Below are 11955 nucleotides of genomic sequence, written 5' to 3'. Positions count from 1 at the left end.
GTATTTTTATTTTTTAAACCGAAACGGCTGCAAACAAGTTTTATCTAAGGTTTCCAGCGAGTTCTTTACAGTTTCCCTCCTTCGCTCTGGCGTTTTCGATCTTCTCCTTGCCCGCGTCGGCAGGTTGCCTTCATCGATGTTTCATTCACAGGGAATATAGGGCTAAAATGCGGTGTTTCCTTTTGTAAACTAACTAGATTTCAAACCGATTAGGTCTTTGTAATGTCATATAAAAACCGCGTTAGAAAGATTGCAATAGAAATGCTTTCAATAAAAATACTTCAAACTTTTCTCATCGCGGTTTCCAGGTCTCTCTGAACGCCAGGGTGAATGTTTGCAAAAATTATTGTAATTACCTTATAAAACAAACCTTTTTCTTCTAACATTTTAAAGGAGTTTCTGTGGAGGCTGTTGCCCCAAGGCATCTTATTTACTTCAGTTTTCAGCTACAGGTTTTTGGACTCCCCGGTTTACACTGAGCGCAGCACCCAGAGCCTGCACCAGTACGGAGAGTCCCATCACCAGCCCTAATGTATAGCAAATGTTACCTTGACTCAGGAACCACCAAGTTTTACCTACACACATACACACACCTAGAGCAGATCCCATTTTCTGGGACTTTCCTGAGCCGTTGGGTGTTGCTGCATGAAGTTCATGGGGAAATCTGATCATGAAGAAACTAATTCACAGCAAAATCTCTCTGAAATTTTGCCTTTTTTTTTTTTCCTTTTTTTTCTGCAGGCCCTATGATTAATCTGATGTAGATGTGAAGCTCCTGAACCAGAAAATTCTACTTCAAGGGGCGCCCAAGGAAATGAGGTTGTCAGGTACGTGTGTTTCTACATACTGTGTGGCATGTGAAGGAATTCCGGGGCTAAATCTGATTATAAACCCATACAGCAAAACCAAAACTGTGTGTAAACCAGCCTTAATCCTGTGTTTCAATAAAAGAGCAGATACTTATTGTAACCTGGTCTGTCTTTAGCCTTGGGTAATTCAGATTTCTCCAGTAAACAGGGAAGACATCCTGATTTCAGTGGGATTTTGGAGAGATGTCAAATGAGAAATCCTGTTGATAATCATGAAATGATAGAGGGTTTTGCCAGTTTCCATGATTTTTTATGTATTTTCCCCCCCCACTTAAATGCATCCAGACTTGACTGTTCCTTAACACAAGAAAATATTAAGAAAAAAGCATAGGGGAGCTTTTCTTTTTATTTTAAGCTTAAGGAAACAGCCAATTTAAGGGACACGTTTCATCCCTCACTCAAGACAAGTTAATGTAGACTTAATGTGAATTTTATTCTATTTTGATTATAAATATTACAATAAAAATAATAATAATGATTTTTTTTTTCCTTTAGTTTCCTTTGGTTTAATTCCTGTGGAATTAACTGAATTAAAGGATTGTGAGTTTCCTGTGGTTTTATGCTATCTTGGTAATAAACATAACAATAAAAATGAGTAATTATTTTTTAACTTTGGTTTACAATTATAATGCACAAAGAGTATTTCACTAATAATTTCAGTCTAAACCATACTACTGCTTAATAAAACATTACCTCTTAGAATCTTGTGAGCCAGGTTAACAGCAAATTAATTGTAACTCCCAAAATATTAATAATGTCTTCTAAATACCATCAAATTAGAGCATTGCAAAAATGATTATTTAGAAGCTTTTCCACATCTCTGCTTGAAATCCTTTACTTGATTAATTGTCCTATTTTTTTGGCCATTATCAGTCTCAATTACACAGGGACTTCTGTAGTTCTTCAGTATGTGGCTGAAATGCTCTCCAAAATCAAGGCCTTATTTTGTAAATTCCAATCTTCAGTCATTTATGTGCTTAATTTTTATACTTTTTTTTTTTTTCTTTTTTTACAGTATTTTGAAACAATTAGAAGTTTTAATAACTTGTTCTTACCCATGTTTTCTAGCTGGGCCATCACATCAAAAGCAGCTCCCAAAACCTCACAAAATCTGGGATCTGAAGACACCTCGAAGTGTTGCTTGACTGAGGACGCCCAGATCAGGTTTTATTCTACCTACAACGTGCTGCACTTTGGGGAATATTAGTTGAATTGTATAGTACTGTGGAACTGAATGAATTAAAGGACTGTGAGTTTTCTGACAGGCAGAGCTGACTGACTGTCTTGTCTTTTCCAAAGGTTGTGAAAAGACCTTGCAGTCACGATTTTCAGCTTTCCTAAAAAGGAGCTTTTTGCTGCTGTTTTAAAAGGATTCTTTTGTCCCTCCCCTCCTCCCAACCAGCCAAAATCCAGTTTACAAGATACTTTTATGTCTGAAAACACAGAAGCTTCATGATAAGCCCAGAAATTCCTGAGTAGCATTAAGTGTGGGAGGACAGGAGAAGTCGTTTCCTGATCCTCTAAAATTGTGGAACAAAGTTTTGCCCTTCAAAACTTGGGTACTGTGCTCTGTGGCTCCATTTGCTGCTGCATCTTAAAATAGTATTTTCCTTTCTGTAATCCATGGAGCACTGACAACTTGAAAGTTCATTGCTAAATAGAAAATATACTTACAGTCCCACATCCCAAATTATAGAAATAATGTGTTTGGGGTTTTTTTTAATTGCATTTAGCCTAATTTCTTGGTTGGTTGTAAAGGGAAACCACTGTTACAGTGTTGCTCGACTTTCTCAGAACAGGGTGATCTTTGGGCTACAAGTGATTGGAAGACGGTGCTCTGTGTAATACCATAAAACAAACAAACAATCAATCTAGAAACAAACAAACAAGCAAAAACCGAACAACCAGGCAAACAAAACACAAAAGACAGCCCACAAAAAAATCAATTTTTGCTAAGAGTTTAAGTTCTGTTTGCATATGTGATATTAAATTTAAAGGCAGGGAGCAGAAAAGCAGCTCACACAGCAGCATCCTGGGACGGGCAGGCTTGGCATTTTTTTTATTATCTTTGTTTTTAGAAAGCATCACAGCGATGCGGCTGGCTTCAGGGATGCTCTTGTTGCTTGCAGGACCCTCCTTGCCGGGGAAGTCACCGATGGACTGTGGACACTTGGCTGAGAGCAGCGAGGAGACCTCGGGCACGGAGCCTGATTCCTTGCTGCCTCCTGCTGCTGGCAGCAATCCCTGCCTGCCCTCATCCTCTGTGCCCCGGGCTGGGGCATCCCCGGGCAGACCCGCGGCTGCCAACGCTGCTCGGGAGCGCAGCCGGGTTCAGACCCTGCGCCACGCGTTCCTCCAGCTCCAGAAGACTCTCCCCTCCGTGCCACCCGACACCAAGCTCTCCAAGCTGGATGTGCTCCTCCTGGCCACCACCTACATCGCCCACCTCACCCGAAGCCTTCAGGATGAGGAAGAGTCACCGGGAGAGGGCTTGGGCACCCTCCGAGGGGATGGGTACCTCCATCCCGTCAAGGTAGGAGGGGAGAGGAGAACGGAGAGGAGAACGGAGAGGGAGAGGAGAGGAGAGGAGAGGAGAGGAGAGGAGAGGAGAGGAGAGGAGAGGAGAGGAGAGGAGAGAGGAGAATGGAGAGGGAGAGGAGAGTAGAGAGGGAGAGGGAGAGGGAACTAAAGATTTCAAACTTATTTGCCTTGCTATAGAGTTGTTAGAGTCTATAGCTTAGAGTTGCTTAGACTGACGGTTGCTTCTGGGTGCTAGAGGCCTGACAGAAATGTCCCAGAGCTTTTCCCCTCAGCTTCAGGGACTTTGCACAAAAATATACCAAGTATTGTGCAGGCTCACACCTAGCGTGATGTGGTCCCTTGGAAGTGAAGGCAGAGGGCAGAACCAGAGGAGTGCCAGCACCTTCTCGGTCCCCATCTAGAAACCTCTGTGATCTCTCCCCAAACCCATCTTAGCTTGCTGTGGGGGATGTATGGGGTGGAGGTGATGCCCATCCAACAGTGGTGATCTCAGCCACATCTGGTTCTGCTTTGGTTCTCCTCCTGAGGCAGCCAGGGTATGGAAGGGGATGTTAATTACTGGCCACCTGTTAATTCTTTCATAGAAAAGTGCCTTTCATTTACTTTGTCTAGTTTGTGTATGTTGTTGTTGCTCTTCCCTTCACCAAAAAAAAAAAAAAAAAAAAAGGAAATTCATGGTTATCTAGGAGGGATGTAGAAGGGGAACTGCTCTTGGAGAGAACCTGGGGCTGGAAACTGGTCTCACATGCATTGCTCACTGACTGATGGGACTCCTAAATACCACAGGGTATTTTCTTTGGCTCTGGTCTTAGGGAGTGAGTTAGAACACTGGGGTGTTATTTTTCTCTCTCTCCCTCTCTCTCTCTCTCTCTTCTTTTTTTTTTTTTTTTTTTTTTTTTTTTTTTTTAAGTCTGTTGAATTTAGAACGATTTAATTAAGATTAATTTGTGAAGTAATTTTGGATTCCTATAATGTGACTGGTTCACAGAGAGTTACTTGTTCACAGTGTTGGTTGCTGTAAAAAGTGTGATGTTCACATAGGCTTCTGGGGCCATTTAAATTATTACCATGCTTATTAAGAAAGTAAAAACTTTACATCAACTAGAAGGTGGCTATAATTTAAGAAAAAAAATATTGTGATGTGTTTCAAAATTAATTTAAAGTAGCTCCTGTTAGTTCCCTTGGTCAGAGTGAAAGGACACAGGTCTCTTATGGTACTTTTTACTAGCTGCCAACCATTACTGGGAGAAAAATACTTTTAAACAGTTATTACAGCAGTTAAATGACCCAGATGCACATTTTCTGGGCTACTGGAATACAGCAATACTGGATCATCTAAAGTTTTTTTTTTTTAATTATCTTTTTTGCATACTGTTTACCCGTATGCAGTTTTGTATAGATTCTATGAGTCTTTCTCCTATTTCTGGTAGTAAATTAAATATTTAGTTGGCACTAGAACAAAAGTGTCACAATCCAACAACAGTACGTGTTTCATAAAATTCCCCAAAGTGCACGATATGAGACAACCAGTACAGATAAGGACTGTAATTACACTCATATATCAAGCACAGTAAATGCAGAGAGTGAGGAAAGTAAAATAACCAAGTACAGTTGTGTGTACACTAAACAAAAAATGTGGCTTGTGCCTTTAAACTCACATGTCTGATTGGTGATGAACTCATAACATCACTCTTGAAATAATACTGAATGAGATCATACGATCTTCCCAAGTGAGAATATGATGCTTCTTCATGTCTTTAAATAGAAGAGCTAAGATTTAATGGCAGTATTAAGCCCCTGAAGTTTTTGGAGCTCTCTTTCATTACCCATGGGAAATGCCAATACTTGCAGGGCCCTGTGCAGTAACTTGCTCACAATAAGAAACTCAAGCTCTGAGGACAGATATTTAGCACCAACATAACTATCCAGTCATTAAAAGATAAATTGTCTCATCTCAAATCATGGGAGCTGACAAAGAGCAAGAATTCAGTGCTGAAGACGGCCAGGGAGCAATTACCCTGAATTCCTTTAAATGCAGCCCTCAGCAGCCCCCGTGCTGTGGTTGGGGTTTTGGGGGACCGGGCAGCATGGATGGGGACACACACAGGGCTGCAGCTTCTGCAGGCCTTGGCTGGCGTGTCCCTGTAGTATCCCTAGCACTGAAAGGAGGATGGCTTTGTTTTAGTTACAAACAGGGCATCCAGTACAGAAACTCTGGTAGGATGCTGTGTCAGCGTGACTTATTCCTGTCTGCTGGGACCACGGGGTTTAAGAGCTGCACCTCATGATTAATTACCAAACACTCAGACTGAGGTTCCCTTACCCAGCTCCTAACAAATGCCCAAACAGCAACTTTCTGGTGATGGGAAGGGTTTCCCATGTTCTTGTGTTGTGATTCCATCAACGTGTGAAGATGTGCTGGGAACTGCATTCAGGCTGTGCAGTCCCTGGGTGTCTCAGCACTCTGTTTCCTCTCTTGCAGAAGTGGCCAATGCGTTCCAGGTTATACATTGGAGCTTCAGGACAGTTTCTGACTCACTCAGCACAGGCAGACGGTGCAAGCCAAGGAGAAACATCAACAGCTTCACAAATCTAAGCTCCCTTCTCACTTCTAAAAATTGTTATTTATTACACCTTATATATATTTAAGTTAAATAATATCTCCCGATGAAGTGTAGCTCTTGAAATGCTGTTTGTAGAGGAGAAGGATTGGATTCTTAAGTGTAATTAATACCTCATTAATTTAATGTGATGCATGATTGGTTTCTATGATAGAGGACATTGTTGGGGTCTGAATGGGGGGATGAGGAGAAGGGCATTGCAGTCAGCACCGACAGGAGAAGCATCCACAGCAGCAGAGCTGCTGGCAGAATGGGCAACCTCACCCCTCCGGGACAAGCAGTGACCAGGAATGCTGTGGGGAGCAGGAGCCTGCAGTGCTGGCTCAGCACAGAGCAGCACAGGCCCAGGGGAGAAGCAAATGGCACGTCTGAAAATAGCAATTGAGATCCCAGATGCACTCTCTTCACCCCATGCAGCCAATGGCAGAAACCCCCCCTGGCAGCAGATGGGGGTGTCATCCCTGGGGTACATGTAGTTGTTCCTGAAAATGTGGATGCATGTTCAACTCAAGTAAAAGTGTGCTGAAATCTATCCTACCTGCACCGTGCCACGTACCACAGGCACAGCTGGCTTCTTATGTTAAGTGTTGCTTTATTGATCCATACCACTGTGTTGCATGTTATGGGGTTTAAAGTGTGTTTGGTACCCCAGTACAATCACTTGACTGCTCGAGATATCGAAGTTCTTGCTTGGAGCCCAAAGAGTTGGCTTGTTCACAGCATGTTTTTCACTTGAACATGTTCTATATTTAGGCAAGAGAAGCTGAAAAGAAACACACAAGCACCACCTGATGTATTTGTTCTGTAAAACATAGCACTTCACATATAGTCTGTTATTGCTGAGGTAAACATTTTATTAAATATTATTCAGTGGACATTGTGTATTTATTGAGTTGCAGAATCTGTGTGTCTCATTGTAGGGGACTGGTACCTGCCAAGAACATTCTGCATTTCTAGTGACCTCTTTCTCAAAACTTCTTGACAGTTGACATTTAAAAACTACATTTGGCATAAAAGGGAAACACAAATACTATAAAGAACTTTTAATAAAAGAAAAATCATTGCTTTCACTTTTGAGTCAAACTTGCAGAGGAGCTGAGGATCTTTGCAAACTGAGTATCCAGTATCACAGAAAAATAGGCCTCTAGTATAAGGAAATCTAGAAAAATCAGCAAATACTTCAGAAAGAATTGGACAAACCATCTAAATTATGAGAGCTGTAAAGCCTGGTAAAATCTGGAACTCCCCTTTGCCCCTGCAGTATTCTGAGCTTTTAACAATGTTATTCTTTAAGATATTAAAATGCTTTAAATATTTTAAATACACATATAAAAATACTTAAACTATTTTAGGCATATATTTCTTACAGTTCTAAGTGGTTTATTATGAGAATTACATAGAGCACCACTAACCACACAAACTATTGTTTATTACGAAAAAAACTTGTACAAAAGAGAAATTTTGCATAGGCAAGTACCTACTCTGATGAGAATAAGGGTGACTTTGTGAAGAACTGTACTAATTTTCTGTGGTAATAAAAAGTGGGTTTATTAATATTGTAACAGCCACTTGTATTTGGAGTTATTAATTGGGAGACACAAAGGGCTTTCAAAGGTGACAGTGGTCAAGTAAAATCTAGGAGTTACAGAGTGACAGAACAGTGAGGTCTTCCAGGAGTATTTTCTGCATAAGGTGAGGGCGTAAGACACAGCTCACACTTGCCAAGTAGCAACAGAGATGCACAAAGAATTCAGACAAGTTTTGTACATAAATGAGATCTAAATGAAATGGCATCAGGTGAGGGGGAAAAAGGGTAAGAAAAATCTCATCCAGAAGTCAAGTGTCAAATTTTGAGTCTGATAACAAACAAACAAACAAAAAGCACATGAAACATCATTCGAAATCATGTGGTAAAAACACGAAATAGGGTGATGTTTTACATTAACATAACTGAAAGATTCTGACTTCTTATTCACAAAGTGTGAAAAATGGATAGAAACAAGGGTTAAAACCATGGTAACTTATGAATAGATGGGATGGAGAAAACTCCTCTACTCAAGATTTCTACTGCAACAGAGGCAGACTCTTTGCAGTGGTCAGAGGACAGGCAGTGAAATGGAGCAGTGACCACCACAGATGCTTTGTACCCATAGCTGTGTAATGATGGCCACGTGCACCACAATGCAAAGAGCTCAGGCAGCATTTTATACCCCTATTGAAGGCCAGAGAGAACATTCAGAACTCCCACAGAAGTTTTTTACTTGAGATAAATTCCCTGCATTTATGGTTTTTTAAACATTTTTTATTTATTTATCACAGATGCATTTTATGCCTTTTCTTCCAGATCCAGGACACCAGCTTAGGCAACCCATTTCCTTTGACTTGTAGAAGAGGTCATCTCCCAGAAATTTACACCCAGATCAAACCAAAGACCCTGAACCTGTTTACTTCAAACCTGACCTTTGGATTGACCATTAACATTTATTAGAAAAAAATTTGAACCCTGAAATAGAACAGTTCAGCATTTGGCACTGGAACTACGCATGCTTTTAGGAATAAAGTTTTATAGTGCTCAGACATTTTTATCTGAAGGACACATTTTTCAGGGAGTCACTCAAAGACCTTGGCAAACCCCAGTTTGCCTTCAGAGGGATGGGACCGGTAAAACTCCACACAGCCATATACAGTTAACCTGCATAATACGAGACCTGTTGCATACAGATGCTTTTTTCTGTAAATACGATACTGTGCCCTCTAGTCGTGTATGTTTCGGGGTTTTTTTCCTCTCCTTTTTCCCGCAGAGTCTATTGGGACAAAGTATTCGTTGTGCTTGTATAAACTAAAAAATGACAACACCAAAAAGACGATTTTTTCGTGGCCTTGACTGATTATTCAGTGCGAATGGAAGCATTTAAAGGGTGAAAACGCTGCGTTTATTAAGAATACTGCAGCATGCAAGACACACCATACAGACCACAGAGGCGCTCCCCCCTCAGGCAGGCCATCTGCTTCCTTAGCCCACCTGGGGCGAACCCCTCCATCTCCTCAGTGAAGCTACAACCCCCGGAATAGTCCCCCAGAGACAGACCCGCCCCCCGTTCGCTGCCGGCCCCTCACAGCCCCGCCCGGCACTGGAGGCGGCTGCGGGAGGCGGACCCGGTCCCGCTCGGTCCCGCCACCGCTACAGCGCCCACCCCTACCCGCTCCTCACAGGGGCTCCGGGTTCTCCCGCCCAGCCTCCAGCGCTACCGCCACTGCTCCAGGATTCCCGGACTAAGCCAACCCAAGGCGATCACCACTCCTCCCACCGCTGTCGCGTCCGCTCCCGCGCATGTACACACAGCCACGACCCAAGGTCCCCCGAGGCTCCGCCCGCCCGGCCGGAAAGCGCCGCGCTCCCTCCCCGCCCCTGCCGCGAAGTCTACTTAAGGGGATCCCGCGGAGAATGCGTCCTTTCCGCCGGGCCTCTTGAGGCTGGTAGTGTTGGGTCGGGCGGCACCAAATGGGCCTCGCACGGTGCCGAGAGCGAGGGAACAGTTTGTAGGAGTGGGATCCTGGCGGCAGCCGCGCTGTGAGCGCCGTTGTGGCGGGCCCCGGGATGGCGGGGGGGTCCCTATGGCCCCCCGCAGAGGCTGCCGGCGGGGCCCGCTCGCCATGTGCGCGGTGCCCGGGATACGGGCGGTTCGGTGCGTGCCTCAGCCGCCGGTATGGGAGCGGTGGTTGGGGCTGCCGGGGCGGCCATAGGGGCTGGCCGGAGTCCGGGGGGTGACTGGACCGGCCGAACCACCCGAGCTGTGGCTGGAGCCGCCCTGGAGCGGTGCACGTGGTCGCCTAAAGAGAGATTTCCAGGTTTGTCTTTTCGGAGGAAATATTAAAAATTTCTGCTATTTAATGTAAGAAATCCAATTCGGGAAACAATGAATAATCTCCGGAAGGGGTGGATCGCTTTAAACAGCATCAGCCATCACTTGAAGGACAAGCGGTCGTCGTGCTGTTGTAGCGCTGTTGTTTCGTTCGCCAGGTGTGGTGGGATTGCGTTGGATTAGTCCTGATGCTGGGGGTGACCAGCTCAAGCTGACACTCGCTAGACATGCAGGCTTTCCAAGGACCTGTGAATGCCCAGTTAGACTAAGATGGACCTAAGGGGTATGGGACGTTCCACTGGAAAGGTGGGGGGGTTACTTATCTCCTGGTTCATCAAGTCTTTAAAGGAGTGACAGATGGCAATCCAGAGAGATTTAGGTTTGCTGATAAATCACTTCCATTGGCAAACGCATGTCCTAGTTCTGAAGATAAATTACCTTTTCCTTCCCTTTGGGGAATTTGGCAAGTCTTGTATAGTGACCCTGCCCCTGCCCTTCTTTGCTTGTAGGTACAGATCCCAAAGGGTGGGTTCTGGCAGGGACAGGATCTGAGAGGTCTGACAGTCTCTGCAGCAAAGTTCTGCAGGGAGCACAGCACCAGTGCTGACCTTAACTGGCAGAAAAATATCCATGCAGTCCCCAGTGTGTGCAGCCTCTCATCCAGGGTTAAAGCCTGTACCTTGCCAAGGCTACTCCTCACCCCAGCTAGAAGCAGCATAATATTCATGTCATACTGGAGCTCCCTACTTACTGGAGCTTGCTTTAGGTAAAAGTTGTGTCTGTTTAACCACGATCTTGGCTGATTCTTGCTGTACTTTTCTCAACAGGTAATGATAATGCCAGCAATAAGGTTGCACAGAAGGTTGGTATTTCTTTAAGCTTTATTTCCCTAAGGAAGTGTTGATGCAGTCTCAGCAGTGGAGTTCTCTGAATTGGGCATATTTTATCTCTTTTCATAATTTAAGGCACCAAGTGAAGTTAAAGAGATGACTTGAGTGGCTTTGAGAATCTTTGATCTGGACTCTGCCATACTGCTGCTACCTTGTAAGCAGAAGGGTGTCATGTGAATTCTGGAGCCACAGAGGTAACTATTTTTTACTATACTTCAAAAAGTACAAAAGTTCAAAAAGTACTCCTGAAACCTGGTTTAGACTTCTGAAGATGTCTTATGGCTTATAAATTCTCATACAAAGGAACAAGGAGGAAATTATTTTTAAGGTGCAGTGTTAAGAGGTTGGACCTCTAACAAAAGATCCTATGACAGTTATAAAACCTTTTAAGACTTGCTGCCCAGAACAAAGCAGATGCTATCCAAAAATCCTAGAGGAATCAGGTGAGAGGTATGTAATAGTATTAAAACATCTAGTTTTTAACTGGGGAGAGAAACAAGACTTCTGCTTTGAGGAGTTAACCTATGCTATGTGGAAGTGAGAGACTAAAATGAAGAACAGTGTGTTAAAATCATCCCTGCTGGCACTGTACTGTCCCAGAAAGAGAACAGTGACAAGGGCAGTGCACTTTACCTCTAGAAAGACACTTTATATGGCTTGAGTGTAACAACAGGGATGGGGGGGGTGCATTTTTGAGGCTTTTTCTTTGTTTCTAGCTATAATGAATCCATTCTGTGTTTTAACAGCTAAAAACATCATTGTGCTTTGTTACATATTTGAACCTTGGAAAAAGTTCCACCAGTCCTGCCCTGGGCAGGAAACTGCTTGCTGGCATAATGATGATGACTCTTTGCCGTTTACCCAACTGAACCTTGTGATGAGCAATGTCGTATCTGATGTGCCAGCTAATAAGTAAGATTTTTTTCCTATTTGATTTGCTACCATCACTTCTGATTGTATGTATTCTTTCAAAGATGCTGTGACATCAGATGACCTCTGCTGCCTTTGAGCCTCATGACTGCACATACCTGTAGACTCCAGCAGCTTCTGGAAATGTGGGTGTTTCAGAAGGCAAGTTGTTTTTTTTCTGCAAAACTACAGTACTGGGGCTCCAGAAGGCTGCCCTGGCAGCTGGGGAAGGCCTGAGCTGGCCAGGTTTGCTGATGCATGG

The 11955-nt window shown here is 43.6% G+C and overlaps 1 protein-coding gene across 1 annotated transcript; it reads left to right on the top strand.

Moving 5' to 3' along the window:
- The first annotated feature begins 1963 nt into the window (after positions 1–1963).
- TCF24 (transcription factor 24) lies at positions 1964–6006 on the top strand. The gene is made up of 3 exons (XM_008501772.2): positions 1964–2033; positions 2999–3402; positions 5893–6006. Exons 2-3 carry the CDS (start codon positions 3025–3027, stop codon positions 6004–6006), a joined length of 492 nt encoding a protein of 163 aa, XP_008499994.2. The 5' UTR covers positions 1964–2033; positions 2999–3024.
- The last annotated feature ends 5949 nt before the right edge of the window (positions 6007–11955 follow it).

This window comes from Calypte anna, chromosome 2, assembly GCF_003957555.1.
Source record: "Calypte anna isolate BGI_N300 chromosome 2, bCalAnn1_v1.p, whole genome shotgun sequence".
In the NCBI taxonomy this organism is placed as follows: domain Eukaryota; kingdom Metazoa; phylum Chordata; class Aves; order Apodiformes; family Trochilidae; genus Calypte; species Calypte anna.
This window is presented reverse-complemented; position numbering and strand designations above follow the sequence as displayed.

What these genes read in the sequence shown, in the direction of transcription:
- TCF24 (XM_008501772.2), top strand. Translation starts at nt 3,025, where the DNA reads ATGGACTGTGGACACTTGGCTGAGAGCAGCGAGGAGACCTCGGGCACG. An exon ending in GGTACCTCCATCCCGTCAAG is followed by an intron (nt 3,403 to 5,892) that starts GTAGGAGGGGAG and finishes CCTCTCTTGCAG; the next exon opens with AAGTGGCCAATGCGTTCCAG.